The sequence below is a fragment of the Triticum dicoccoides genome, chromosome 2A, assembly GCF_002162155.2.
Source record: "Triticum dicoccoides isolate Atlit2015 ecotype Zavitan chromosome 2A, WEW_v2.0, whole genome shotgun sequence".
Lineage (NCBI taxonomy): Eukaryota > Viridiplantae > Streptophyta > Magnoliopsida > Poales > Poaceae > Triticum > Triticum dicoccoides.
In genome coordinates, this window is record NC_041382.1 from 672,818,174 (window position 1) to 672,833,926 (window position 15,753).

At 45.2% G+C, this 15,753-nt stretch overlaps 1 protein-coding gene across 1 annotated transcript; it reads right to left on the minus strand.

Moving 5' to 3' along the window:
• Positions 1-3,275: 3,275 nt before the first annotated feature.
• Positions 3,276-7,364, minus strand: LOC119356128 (vesicle-associated protein 1-3-like). Its single transcript, XM_037623040.1, has 8 exons — positions 6,904-7,364; positions 6,737-6,807; positions 6,560-6,641; positions 6,357-6,472; positions 6,098-6,265; positions 5,962-6,009; positions 5,648-5,728; positions 3,276-3,512 (listed from the first exon to the last, which is right to left on the minus strand). The coding sequence occupies exons 1-8, from the start codon at positions 6,950-6,952 to the stop codon at positions 3,399-3,401; spliced, it is 729 nt and encodes a 242-aa protein (XP_037478937.1). The 5' UTR covers positions 6,953-7,364; the 3' UTR covers positions 3,276-3,398.
• Between the last annotated feature and the right edge of the window lie 8,389 nt (positions 7,365-15,753).

Genomic DNA, 15,753 nt, shown 5'->3' on the forward strand with positions numbered 1-15,753 from the left:
AGGCTCCTCCGCGAGGCGGAGCAGATCTGGGCGGTGCTCTCAGACGACGATGGTCCGGCGCGGCGGCGGGGTGACTTGGCGCTTGTGCGGGTGATCGGCTGCGCGGTGCCGCGGAATGGCGGCGCCCGCTCGGCCAAGATCTGGCCCCTTTGGGCCCCGTCTGGGCCGAGGCGGGCCAGCGGCTTCTTTGTCGACGACGTAGCCCCTGGAGGTGGAGGTGGGGTATAGGGAGTCTGGGCGGTGGCAGCGCTGTCGCCGGCTTGCTGCAGCGTTGATGTAGACCGGACCGATCCGTTGTTGTGGCCCGACCTTTCACGACACTCCACCACCAATAGCAGCAACCTCTCGCCCGCGCACGTGATGTACACTAAGTAGAGGGTTTGAACCTTGCGGCCCAGCACGAGAAAACCAATCTCGACGAAGGTACTCACGCACAAAACAATTTCCACGAAGAGAAATCGCAACACAGAGGTTTTCTAAAGATCCCTCCAAAACTTGATACGGGTGTCTACCCTAAAAACACATCGTGTCTATTTCATAAAATATAACCTAACCTCACAAAATACAATCGATTGGCTTTATATTGCAGCCGCACACCCTACCTAACTTGGAAAGCAAACCCTCACGTAAACATAACACCTAGGCGTATCTAAACCGACTTGGTATATTTAAGGAAAGTAAAACTACTTAAGCTCTCGTGCATGCATGCGACGGCTTGATTTATTCTTCTGTTGGTGGACCCCAGCCAACATCCTTCAAACTAAATAACTCCCAGATAAACGGCCTCCTTACGTTGATAGTTTCCTTGCCCGGCAGGAAAAGAAACAATAATCTTCTTGTTTTCATCTTCACGTAGCAAATCCTAAGGAAATACTCAAGATGAGTCGTGGACTCCTTAATGCCTCCTCCTGAACGTGTCTTGCTAAAATAATTAAAGTATTTTTTTCCTAGATTTCCTCTTGAAGCATGCACGTCTAATCCATAAGCAGATGGCATCTCAAATTTAGTATGTCTCTCTTTTTTGCATATGCACATGCTCTCCAACACATTAGTGTGTACGTCCGTAGAACTTGGCCGAAGGTGCTCCATTGTATCTGCAATGTTTTTCTGGAGAACACAGGCTTCAGCAGAAACATCAACGACTTTGGTATTTATATTACAACGGGTCGTATCATCCTCTCCTCCTTGAAACGAAACCGTCCCCGGTTTCGAATTAATCTTTTCAGCAATATTTTTATCTACGGACTGAACGACGGCCATACAAATTTCAGTAGCTTCAACCTTCTTCTTTTCTTTTTCTTTTTCCTTTTTTATCTTCTCAAGATGTTCTTTCCTCCTCCAACTGAAATCCATAGCTTAACTTACTGAATAACGATGCCCTCGCCATCTTCTCCATAGTGTCGTGAACAACCTGTTGCTCCGATACCACCTGATGTAGACCGGACTGATCCGTTGTTGTGGCCCGACCTTTCACGACACTCCACCACCAATAGCAGCAACCTCTCGCCCGCGCACGCGATGTACACGAAGTAGAGGGTTTGAACCTTGCGGCCCAGCACGACAAAACCAATCTCGATGAAGGTACTCACGCACAAAACAATTTCCACGAAGAGAAATCGCAACACAGAGGTTTTCTAAAGATCTCTCTAAAACTTGATACGGGTGTCTACCCTAAAAACACATTGTTTCTATTTCATAAAATATAACCTAACCTCACAAAATACAATCGATTGGCTTTATATTGCAGCCGCACACCCTACCTAACTTGGAAAGCAAGCCCTCACGTAAACATAACACCTAGGCGTATCTAAACCGACTTGGTATATTTAAGGAAAGTAAAACTACTTTAGCTCTCGTGCATGCATGCGACGGCTTGATTTATTCTTCTGTTGGTGGACCCCAGCCAACATCCTTCAAACTAAATAACTCCCAGATAAACTGGCTCCTTACGTTGATAGTTTCCTTGCTCGGCAGGAAAAGAAACAATAATCTTCTTGTTTTCATCTTCACGTAGCAAATCCTAAGGAAATACTCAAGATGAGTTGTGGACTCCTTAATGCCTCCTCCTGAACGTGTCTTGCTAAAATAATTAAAGTATTTTTTTCCTACATTTCCTCTTGAAGCATGCACGTGGCATCTCAAATTTAGTATGTCTCTCCTTTTTGCATATGCACATGCTCTCCAACACATCAGTGTGTACGGCCGTAGAACTTGGCCGAAGGTGCTCCATTGTATCTGCAATATTTTTCCGGAGAACACAGGCTTCAGCAGAAACATCAATGACCTTGGTATTTATATTACAACGGGTCGTATCAAGCGTGGCGACAGTGGCTTTGCGGGCCCGGGAGGCCTGGTGTGCCCTTGTTGCCTCGTTCAGCCAGCTACCGTGATGGCGCTGGAGGCAGTGACCTCCCCTGAGGCGACGATGAAGGTAGTTCCCTCTCGCGTAGCCTTGCTGCTGCCGCCCCGTTTCCTTGCGCTTCCATTTTCCGTCATCCAGGCCTCGCCATGGCGACCACAATGAGACGATGAGGGTGGCATCAAGACCGTGGTGGCGCATGCTGGTGGGTGGCAAGCTGGATGGAAGGCTCCGGAGCGGCTGGGTAGTGGTGTTCTGGGGTTGGGAGAAACCCTTGTCGGCTTGTCTGACACTGATGCGGTGATGCCTGCGGGTGCCGCCATTCCTTCCTGAAGGGCGTCAGATGTTCCCATTCCCCTCTTCCCTCCGCATGCCGGGGAAGTCCCTAGGACATGTCCGTGCAACAACATTGTCGTCGCGCACTCCTTCTTGAAGGTGTTGCTTGGTACGCGGCGTTTCGGAGTGCTATGAGTGTGGTGGGATGACCCCGGAGGGCACAGCAGTGGATGGTCATCCACGTTTCGTCCAACTGCCATTGTTGGCATTTGTTTCTTTTTTTTCTTTTGGGTTTGATGTGTTGTTGGCCCAGCAGTTGTTTCATGTGGTTGCTATATTAATATATAGCAGAGCGCAAGTCTATTTTGAGAAGATGTGTTGAACTGCCAGGCGGTTGGACGGCATGTTCTGTTCGTTTACCCCCAAACGAATGTAGCAAGACCATTTGGGGTCGTGCGTTGAAGTTGGCCTGATAGACAAGGTCGATCATGGATCTTGACGTTGTGTGTCACATAGAAAAGTACTACCTCTGTCCGAAATTAGTTGTCGCTGAAATGAATGTATCTAGATATATTTCTGTGCTAGATACATTCCTTTGAGCATCAAGTAATTCCGAAACTCCTACAAAATCGAATCGATATGACGCAACTCTGCAACTGATGAACCATATATACATGAACTTGATGCATGTTCCTCCTATCTAAAATTGGCAACAATTGGATCCGTTTCTAGTTCTAGCGCCTGTGTTGCAGTACTTACATCACTAAACCTTTATGTGCTTCATCAAGTGTCCGATGAAGACAGATGACATGAAGACTAACAGCACAAACATTACGGAGAAACCCTGTTGAGGTGATCCTGCTTCCCTAAGCAGTCCCTGAAATAAGGCCAGGATGAAATGTTCAGATATCTGACAGTAAATAAAACATACCTGCATAGGCAATCATTTAGAAATCGTAACATTATATATTTCAATGGACAAAGGTGCCCCACATGTTAATTGGCTTCACAGAGAACCTTATTAAAATATTACTCCTTCATTTTGATGACAAGTATTTCCGGACGGAGGGAGTACTAGTTTGCTCCTTAATCCTTATCTCTTTTTTCTTGAGGGAGTTATCACCAAATGCTGGTGCTTACCTCATCCATCAAAGGTGTATAATTTTGAAAGTCTTACTGGATTGTCACTACTGGGAAAAGTGAAGTCAGTGCTTCATCTTTATTTTTATCCGTAAAAAAACTATTGATAGAGTTCATTATCTCTCAACAATTGGTTAAGTTGTATTAAAAAAACAACAATTGGTTAAGTCTGGTACTTATCTTTCAATACCTAACATATATGGTCACTGAACTCAGTCAGAATGGCATGAAGGTGATTTCGTACGGAACGGTGCCCAATCAGCAAAAAATATATATATATTGTTACTACCTCTATCCGGGTTGTAAGTTGGGCACGGTTTTTAGGTCTTCAATTTGAGTATCAAAATATGTTATTGGCCGCAAAAAATATATCTTTTGATTCTCCGTCGAATGAACTTTCTAACATATATGTTTGTATGGCATGTTACACGTGATTTGCTAGTCAAGTTGAAGATCTAAAAATTTGTGCCCGGCTTACAAATCGGGATGGAGAGAGTATAAAACATGTGAAAAGAGGAAGAAAATTATATTAGAAACTATATTTGTATTAAAATATGTAAAAAAAAGTGGGTGCATTCCAAAAACAAAAGGATTTTGTAAAATACAAAAATAAGAAGAAGAAGAAACTCAAGTATTACTCCGGAAATACTAAAACATTGAGATAAGTCAGGAAGAATTATGAAGAAAAATGGGAATTGTGGCAATATATACCGAATAAACAATTTTCACGAATTATCTGGTTCCTTTGAATATGTATGGATTTATAGCTTTTTGTTAAATTCCTAGATTTTTTATTTAATCCTACATACCTAAGAGAGTCATCCCCACTATCATATTTATCTCAACATGCCCCTACCCGCCACTAGCAAATTATTCCTTTTAATTATTTATTGAAAATCCATTAAAAACTCCAGTGTGGACATGGTGGCTTCGCATGGTTGCTGGACCATGTCCACGCATTGGCCATAGTGCTTCAGGTGAGACCAGGCACACAATTTGTTCAATATTAGGAGCTAACTGCCAAATTTATTTGGTTTTAAACTTCATGGGCCAAAAGAAAAACATGACTAATAGTTGAGAGGTCAAAATAAATTTTTATGTTTTATGTCATGATAATATTTTCCTTGCATTGAGGCATTCACATAATTTTCTATCATAATTTCAGAGTTTGTCTATATTTTAAGGAGCAAATCATATTCATTCCAACATTAACATTTATTACCTTCATTTTTATTTTGGAACCATCATGGTACCGGATTTGCATGCATACTACTACTATGTAGTGGCCGAGCTACAAACAAAAAACTGGGCGGGCCAAGCTAACCAAGAGCATAACTTTTTTTGAAATTTTAACCTGCCGGATCGCCTGTGGCCGGCTCGCCGTCGCCGCTAGTGCAGCCACATCAGACGGGGGGTGCCGGGATGGGTCGCCACTAGGCAGAGTTGACTCTAGCTCAGCTCCTACTAGCTGTAGTTGCCCCAGCTACTATACCTCCCCGTCGGCTGGCGCCGTTCCCTAGTGGAGTACACGAGTCGTAGTACTACTTCTCTACTAGACGAGGCGTAGACAGAGCAAGGGGACAGATGTGTCAGTCGTGCTGCTCTATTGGTGGCAATTGGACTCTGGCGTTTGGGCTATGTGTGCTGGGCAATGGTCATACGTATATATATATGTATTTTGGTGAATTGTTGGGCGGGCCACGGCACGGTTTTGCCCGTGAGTAGCTCCGCCGGTGCTACTATGAATATAAGGAGAAGTAACATGATTTAAGAAAATGATGTTGGATGTTACACTGAGATTAGTATGTATTTGAATTACCATAATTGAACACCATCTAAGGAGTAGGAAAAGGAATCTGAATGGGGTCTTACCATATCTTGCTGATGTTTTTTCTGATTTTCTTCTCTTGTATATACTTTTTCTCCAACAAGCATCGATACCACAGAGGCACCCTAAAAAAATATGCAATAGAAATAGCTCAAAATAATACAATGGATATATTTTTTAGTTATCCATAAAATGATTCTGAGTACTAACTCAATGAACAGTATTAAATGAATTCGATCTATGTGTTCAGATATTTTTGGCCATGAGTTCAGATATATGTAGAACTGCATGAGTTTTGATATGTGTTCAGATATTTGTCAGTGTGCAGTGTGTTTTGACTGACTGGGAAATGAATTACCTTGGTACATGAAAGTTTAGCTCCAGAATTATCTACGCATCTAGATGCCTGAGAAGCAAATGAACACATGGTCACAAGAAAAGGCATGATATTGTTCTTGATGCAGCACAAAAAGAACAGTGATGCTATCACTCACGGCATCAAACGCTGACGAAACTTTCGCCTCATAGCCCATCGTCACCTCTGACCGAGGGGATGCGTCCTCCTCCTCTGCCTCCTCGGGCACCGGCGAGGGAGGATTAGCAGCAATGTAAACCACCCGCAGCTTGAACTCCTCAATCAACCTACCCGGCGCCCTGGTGAACTGCACAAACCGTCGCATTACGCCTGAGAAATGTACCGTATAAACAGAGGCATCCATCAGCCAGCAGGAGATGGAACCACAATGAACCTACCAGTTCAGGGACAAGATCTCTCATGGTGGCTCCGTCCCGGGCCACGGCGCTCTGCACGAGGAACTTGTCCTTGCAATGGTGATCCAGCTGCATGTCCCTGGGAGCCTGCATCGTAACTAAACCGATCCCAGCGCTTCAGCAACGATGATACGGTGGGCGTCAGTCAGGCAGATAAGCCGATGAATCGGTTAAGCAGGCCGCACCTGTGACGCTGCAGGAGCTCCGGGGCAGCAGAATGCCGCAGGTGTGGCGCACCGAGTACTTCCTCGGGTTCGTCGTCTTCACCTGCGGATTGGAATTCGGAACCATGTCAATCCGTCACCCTCCCACCCAATGGCACCGCAGACAGAGTAGCAGAGGATGGGTATTCAGTTATTCACCTTGAACGCCACGTACTTGTCGGTCTTGTTGATGAGCTGCATGCAGCACGATCGCTGCCTCTTGACCTCGTCTTCTCGATCGGGCCGCGGAGAACAAGCAAGAAGAAGAAAATCAGTCGGCGCCGCTGAATTAGGCAGGAGTAGGGGTGGTTCCTGAGGGCACTTACAGGGGATCTTGAGCTCGGAGGGGCAGACCCGAAGCAGAGTGCTGCTCATGGCTCCGATCAGAGAGCTCTGCCAGAACCACGAACAGCGAAGAGATTCGATCGTTGCCTTGCCCCTAGAAGTGCTCCTGCTTCTCAAGAAGCAAACCAGTGCAGTGAACTGGACGGCGCGAGAGGTGGTTGGGTCGGCGGCGGTGCCTGCCTCCGGAAGCAAAGTGCGGGAATAAATCGCAATGATGATGATGATGATCTGGAGCCGCGGGGAGCAGCTCGGGACGCAGAGGAATATGATATCCGCAAGAATAGTGGTGGGTTTGGCCTCGTCTTTAGCCGCTCTTGGGTCCTGGGTGGTGGATTGGGTTGCACTTGCAGCGCACACTGCAGAGGCAGAGCCGCCGGCGCCGTGGGGTGTGGTCTCGCGATCGCATTGGTAGGATGCGGCGTCCACGTTAGGCTAAGCTCTGCTCTGACTGTGCCTCGTCGGGATTTCCCCCCTTTCTAGCTCGACTTTGGGACAATGGGACCTGACATCTTTTTTGTTTGTTTGTTTGTTTGATGATTGTGGGATGTGATGCGTTACCACACAACTGAATTATGTGAACATGACTGAAAGTGGTAACTCATTACTGGTGGAAATGGAATGGCACCGCCTGTGTCACTGTAAAACGGCACTCTCGAAAGAGAAGACATATATCTATGTAGTGATTGGTGCTGCTGGTTGGTCCTGGGTAAGTAGCTAATGGATTGGGTTGTCTGCTGCAAGATGATGGGGCGGGTGACTAGGCTTCTCATCTTGATTAAGGGCCGCCGGGGGGTGGGTCAGGGCCAGGTAGCAGTGGTTGCCAAATCAATTATCGTATCGGTGAGACATCAGCTTCAGCACTACCACGAACTCGAATATTTTCAGAGTGGCCAAAACTGGACGAGAGTAGCGTACCAGGCTGACCGCGATGGAGTTTACTTTTCTTCTTTAGCTTTCATTCAGGCTTTGCATAGTCACTGTCCAGTGTCCACCAATCCGGGTGTAATAGATTATACAAGTTTTAGAGTGGTTGGGCTTTTTTAGAACCGTTCGTTGATGTCGATCTAACGGCAGACAAATACAAAGTACTAGGTAGTATTCCGATGAAAGTACGCGAAAGTACTAAAACGAGTGGGGCCGGTACTCGTGACAAGGTGGGGACGCGTTTTAATCTAGGGGCAGTTTAGTCCTAGTAAAATTTGCACGCGCCGCCCCTCTCGTCGAATGAATAACCGCCGCCATGGTGCTACACATTCCACAATTACTCATCGGCGGCCATCTCCTCCCTCTCCTCCATGTCCACCGCAGTCATCTCCTCCTTCTTGCCGCTGCAACTTCGCTCCACTCAGGCAACCCCCCCACCCACCCCCACCCCCTCTTCCACGGCAGAGCGAGCTGATGGCCGGCGGCGAGAACACCGACTTCGTGCAGATCGCCGGCGGCGACCAGGTCAAGTTGGCCAGGTTGAGGGAGATCCGTTCTTGGTTTGACAACACAAGGCAGATGAGCTGGACGGCAATGGCCACTCTCAAGAATTTGACGAAGAAGGAGAGGGCAAAGCTTTTCCCCCAGCCCGTGCAACCGATTCAAAAGATCGAGATCCTCCTCTGGGCGATGGAGCAGGCCAATTCGTCCAGCGAGTGGACCAGGCGGAGGTGGTGGGCGTTCAGATCCAGGGTAGAGCATCCACTGGATCAGGAACCCACCGTGCACGAGGTGCCGTTGCAGATTGTGCAGCCTCCAACCGAGTCACCGGAGACTTCGAAGCGCAAGATGAGGAGGACAATGGTCGCGACCTCGCTTCCCCGCCGTTCTCCACGCTTCCCTCGCCGCTCTCCTCGTCTGAACGGCGGCGGTAGCTATGTTTAGAGTAAGCTTCCCCACTCCTCATCTTTCTAATGCTCGTGCTTACATCGTGGTGATACCGATCATAATAGTTCAGAGAGGGAATGCTAGATGGCATTTTAATCTCAATGAATTGCATGAACATTTGAGTACATGGATTTGGAGGATGGATTATGATGTATGTGAACCCTAGGCATCATATGAACCCTAGAAAAAATTAGTAATGTTGTAGTGGTAGACACTGAAATATTTCGGTACACACCGGTAGGCACTGAAATATTTCGGAACTGCCCTAGGCAAAATTTGTAATGTTGTAGTGGTGGACACTGAAATATTTCGGTACACACCGGTAGGCATTGAAATATTTCGGTACTGCCCTAGGCAAAATTTGTAATGTTGTAGTGGTAGACACTGAAATATTTCGGTACACACCGGTAGGCACTGAAATATTTCATTACTACAATTTCAGTACACACCGATGCACACTGAATTATTTCACTACTGCAGTTTCAGTACACACCGGTACATACTGAAATATTTCAGTACTGTAAATTCTATACAAAGTTGGCATTTTGTCATTTATGTGTGAATTAATCCATGCATCATATGGCCTAACTTTGTACATGAGTTTGGGTTAATTTCATGTCTATTTATTGTTAAAATTATTGTCATGCCATGAAACACAAGACAAGTCACTGACCCAAGCTTGCAAAGATGCCATATCAATGTTGCTGATATGAAATATGCATGTTTTCACCTAGTCTTGTGTCTGAATTAAAACTGAGCATTTTTTCTTGATGGTATCCATGGATCTAGAACTCCTATGAATTTTCTCATGTTGGATGTTTTGTTCTCCATCATTTGTACTAGCATTTCGTGCGATTAGATGCCATGACAAGACCCCTGGCATATTTATTTTCTTGCCTCCAACATCACATGTGTGTTTTGCAGGAAAAAACCTGGAGTTCACCAGGCTGGCTGAAGTTGTGAGGCTGGGAGGCTGATGGTGCTGCTACTGGCTGATCCTTCTTCTTTCAGTTTTTGTTCGTCATTTCTCAAGTCATTGGACCAGGGCTACTTCCCTATGTGCTGTTAATGTATTAAGTAGTTCCTTCGAATTTGTAGTATTAGTTAGTTTGAATGTGAAAGTACCTTAATTTTTAGGAACGGAATGTTGCTATGTATGACCAAGGGTTTCATACCTTAATCTTTGGATAATTAATTATGTGAACTGTTGGATGTGGCGCATAACGAAACGCCTCTACCATTGATACTAGTTCAACATGTCGGTCCAATTAGAGACCAGCCACTACCATATAGAGTAGTTAGCATTTCATACTATAACCTGGCACGTACAAAACATCACACAGTGGAAGCACATCCCTAAGCACCTTGCATTGTACAAGGTCTTAGAGACAAGCCTCTACCATATATAACAGTTACCATGTCACACTACAGCCTATAAAACATCACACAGTGGAATAATCATAGCTAGTAGAGCATTAGGTACCAGTTAATAATAGTTGCAATCCATCACAAGAAACAATACCTAGATATGAGTAGATATAGGTACGGTAATACACGACAAGTACTCGCAAACAAGAGCTAACATAACAAGTTCATTTCAGATTGATACATGGCCCACCGCAGTTCTAAATGAGGTGGATGGTGATCATCATCCTCAAGTCATGGCGACGGGTGTTCGCAACAGTGAGTAGGATGGCCTGTCCTACCCGAAGATTCTTGGCACGAAGGAACTTCTTCCACCCTGCCCTGCTCAAGACAGTGCGACCGTCCGTGTCCACTGCATAGGCACAGCTGGTGATGGAGCCCGTTCTGGTAAGGCGTAGTCCAGCGGCCATGCCTTCTTCGTCGGGGTCGATGCCACAGCTATCAAGTAACCTCTTAGGTAATTTTTGAAAACAGTTGACATGATCATATACATTAGTGGAATAGCAAAACAGTTGACATGATATATGATCATGTCACGTGCAATTATCAACAAAGCATACACTTCAAGACACATATATCATTGGATTCAACACTGAGCATATATATCATCACATCAGTACACTATACGCCAAGCATCAAATTACTACAGTAATTAGGCATATCATTAGATTACTGCGTACACTAAGCATATCATCGCATATTACTACACTACATGCATGTCATAAAATTCTTAACTAAATGAATTCTAAACTAGGCCTCTCATCACAGTACTACAACATGCATATCATATGAACTACTACACTAACTAAGCATGTATATCATGTAATTACCACACTAAGTAACATACCATGATATGCCATTTAACATTCGTCCTTGTGAGGCGGGTCATGAATGGCTTCCCTAGGTAGTCTTCACGTAGCGGAAGCATGTCCCAGAGGTTGCCGATTTCCTCGTCGCCCAGTCTGAGTCCTTGGGCATACAGGTATTCAACAAGTGGGTTCTCATCATCATCAGAATCGTCATCATCTGAATCAGCACCATCTTCCTCCTCATGAACTTCATCCTCACTATCCGGAATCAAATTTAGATAGATAACAGAAATCCTGGGCCTATCTTTTCTGAAGGAGAAGCTGATTAATTCACCCCCACTAAGACGCATGCGGGCGATGAAACGATCCCAATCATCTCCTCCTATCTGGGTTATCTTTCGCCCCTTCTCGACCTGCATAGTGTATGGGCCCCCAAGAGCATCGAAGGTCACGGTGTCTGCGACGAGCTCATTGAATGCTAATCTCACATTGCATGGTACGATCTATGTAAGATAAAAACAAATAACAGACACAATACATTAGTGGAAATAGCAAAAAAAACAAAAAGAATGTACTGTCAGAAGGTTCATATAAATTGTTACCGCTGCAAAAACAAAAGAAGGCTGAAAGTAGATGCCGAACAGCGTGGCAGTAGAAAGGCTGGTCCGGCACCGTGAATTGCAGCGTCCACATTGTGCTTCCTCCATTCTACACAGAACGTGTTGAACTCTAAGTTGAATTGTACATAGTACAATACAAAGATCATACATATAATAAATCATAGTGATAACCTATACTGGCAATGGCCAATCAATCTATTTTCTATCATCTACGTAATAAAGCAATGCCAATGACAATGGCAATGCCCGTCTCATCTAAACCTGGGAATAGTTCGGCATCCAAACTAAAACCAGTCCAATCCACAGCACACATCAAAACCAAACCAATCCAGATATTTTCATTTAGAATCTAGACCAAACCGAACTATACATGCTCGTCATCCAACCCAGTCCAAACCGTTTTCAACTTTTGGATTGAATCCAAAGGTTCAAACCGTGGACAAAGCCATACGCGAGGGCACGTCATGAATCTAGATCAGACATGGCGTCAAAGCTCAAGAGAGGCGACGAGCTCCGGCCAGCAACAACGGCTCTTGGATTTGAAGCAGTAGTAGGTGGTAGTGGTGGCTCAAACTAATTGATTGATTTGGTCTCAAACCATAGAAACCAAATCAAGATCCAATCCAAAAACTAAGTTTCAGTCCAAACCAATCGACTCAAATCCGCCTCCGTAGGGAGACACGGTTGGGGAAGGGAAGAAGAGGGGAGATCTCACGTACTTGCCGGAGTTGGCGGTGGCCGCGCACCGGCAGCGAAGAGAGGGGTCGTCGAGAGATGGCGGCGATGGCGGCGGCGCTGGTCGAGAAGGGAAGAAAGAAAGATGTGGAGTGGTCGAGACGGGGAGAAAGAAAAATGTGGTACATGTGGTGGCTCGGTTGTGTGGATGACAAGGGGACCCACTTGTGAGACCGATAGCAATTGATGGCAAACCGCAGGAGGTGCACGACCGTGTGCACGACCGCCACGTCCCCACGTGGAATGGGGACGGCCGGGTGGGTGTGTCAAGTCAAATCGGCACCTGCGGCTTCTCGGTAACTCCAAGAGGCAGGAGTAGTGCATTTCTTCCCCAAATCGGGTAGAAAACCCTCGTCCTCTCCCCACCCTCTCTTCCTTCCTCACCACCTCACCACCCTCTCCTCCTTCCTCACCACCCTCCTCCCTTCCTATGCCTCCCTCCTCCTGTCTTCGACCGACGATGAAGCGTGGGCATGAAGATGCGGCGGACGAGCCAGAGGCAACCATCGGAGCACAGCAGTCTGCTGCCGTGGCTGTAGCCGTGGGTGCAGTGGCTGAGTCCGCCGTAGCGGCGGAAGCTGGCGGTGCAGCGACCGTTGTGCCTGCTCCCGCTGCCATCGCAGCCGTCGAGGCACCCGTCGGCGAGCACAAGGTCGGGGAAGATCTGGAGGAGGAGGAGATGAGAAGGCGTAAGTGCAAGGTGCATGACGAAATCGAAGAGCTCATGGAGGAGAACGCCATAAAGGAGTTCGACCTAGATAGCAGGAAGGGCAGCGACTTCGATGAGGATGCCATCGACGAGCTATCTGAGGTAGTACTCTGTTTTTTGCTCTGTTTTTTCATGACATTGGGGTTTTTCTTGTAAACTAGATGAGCATCAATTTCACTTGGGCGTACTAGTTCTACGTATGTAGGATTGTAGGGATCTAGCATAGATCTTCATGTTGGATGTGGATTTTTAAATCTGATTCACATTCTGATTCCAGCAGATACTCTGGGTTTTTTTCATGGCATTGGGGTTTGTCTTGTTAACTAGGTGAGCATAAGTTACACAAGAGATACATTAATGAAAGAAGTGGGGTAATGAACCCAAATACAAGAAAATGTTCATGGCAGGGATACATTAATGAAAAAGTGGGTTAAACAATGGATATATGGCAGGATTCTCCATTGGCTTCCCAAGGACAGTGACAAAATGCCGCAGTTCCTGATTCATTTTAGTTTATGTAGATGAATTAATTTGCACACATGTTCATATATGATTAGTTTGCACACATGTTCATAGATGATCCATTTGCAAATTCTATACAGCTTTCCATTTTGCAAAGGAAGTGATCGCTCCCTTAATAATTATGGGCTGACAGTACATATCCACTGGATACCAAAAAATCAAAACATTTCATCTAGCCAATTTTCCACAGTATGTTATCTAGACGATCACAGCCACATCTCTCATCAATATGAGCAGTGAGACACTCCATAGCTCCTTTACCAATTTCCTTCTGAAACTTATCAGGGTCTAACAATGTTGGAGAAGCAGTATTGCCGCTGTCAGAAAGAATAATGGTTTCTTCATTCCAGTAGATAGAACAAACCCCCCTTTGTGAAACATGGAGTAGTATAATGAAGCCATTTTTCTGATTCCAATAAGAATTATACCTGTAACAAGTATCAAATATCATTAAACCAAGCCACTTCATGAAGTCTTTCATGTGTTAATTATGTACTACTTGTGCACTAATCTATAAATGCAACTATTCCACCGTCCATATTTATGCATGTCAGTTTCTTTGGCTCAATTATGTATGTGCACATACGCCTTGTTTCTAGCAAATAGATAGTTGCCATGTTACACATGTGTACTTTCAAAACATTGTAATTAAAGTCAATGTACCATAATAGATTAGCTGAGTTCTTCTATGTGTACTAATTCACTAATTCACAGGAGGATGACGACGACGTGGACTACAGCATGGACAGCAGGCACAGCAAGAGCCGGTACACCCTGAGGCATCTGATTGCTGGGAAGATCAAGTACCGTTTCTTTGGCAAGATTGGGTGCCCTTTCTGTTGCAAGGTGATCGGTGGCGGCATAGATGGCATGATCCAGCATGCCTTCAGCACTGGCAATGGGCATGGTAAGAAGCATAAAGCTAGTACTCTGGCTAAACATGCTGCCTACGCACGCTTCCTCGAGATTGTCATAGTCAATGAGCCCTACAACATGCATTGAAGAAGGGAGAGAAGTGATGTGCTGCTAGAGTGCTGTTGCTGCCCCAGGACCGCCGTGTCATGTTATGTTATGTATGTTTGTTTGTTGTTGGAGTCTAAAACTGATGTCCTATGGTGTGTCTAAACCTATGCTGAGCGGTGGTTGATCTGCCGTTTATGTTAAGAGTTTGCTGCTACTCTGGTTTAGTGTTCCTAGTTGTTAATACTATTTTGGTGATGCATGTTTAAGCCTTGTACAATGCTAGATGCTTAGGGTGGTGCTTAGAAAAATAAACAGGGTATTTCTGAAGCACTAGTGCCTATTTCTACAGGAGAGACGCCTAGTTATGCGTCTACCCTGTACAAATAAGCACATGTGCTTAAGAAAAGCCTGGTTTATTTCTATAAGCAACTCCCCTAAGCACCTTGCATTGTACAAGGCCTTAGCAACTCAAGTATCGTACGGCGGTCTATGTTATGGTTGCTGTGTTATTCTGCCGTACGGTGATGCATGCTAGGAACTCTTATAATATGACTATGGTAGTTATAGCTTGGCATGACTATGTTTAGTGTATAACTCAGCATGTTCATGCCATATCTATGAGCAATTACAACTGAACTATGCATTAATTTTTGACAAAATTAAAGCATGCAAATGATTGCCGATTCCACCTATTGCCAAATCAAGCTTTGTACTGATGATGCATTAGATACTGCAATAAGTAGAGGATGTTCATGATTGCCAAAAGTACCTATTTCCACTTTCTGATAAGAACTAAACGTGTATCAAATGATGCTAAAAGTAGAGCATGAGCATGAGAATGTATCAATGCATTAGATATTGCAATAAGTAGAGGATGCTCATGATTGCCAAAAGTACCTATTTCCACTTTCTGATAAGAACAAAACGTGTATCAAATGATGCTAGAAGTAGAGCATGAGCATGAGCATGTATGAATTGATGATCAATTGATACTACCTATTTGTGTTTGAATGGGCTCAATAAAGCTGGTGCTGGTTTATGCTCTCTGCATGACCGTGATGGTAACGAAGACACTTGGTTGGCTATGGTCTTGCTGTCAAATTTAAGTTTCAGTTCTTTAAGACTCTTTGTTTTTGCTGCTTGCTCGGGATCGACTAGCTTTCTCGGGCGTCCACG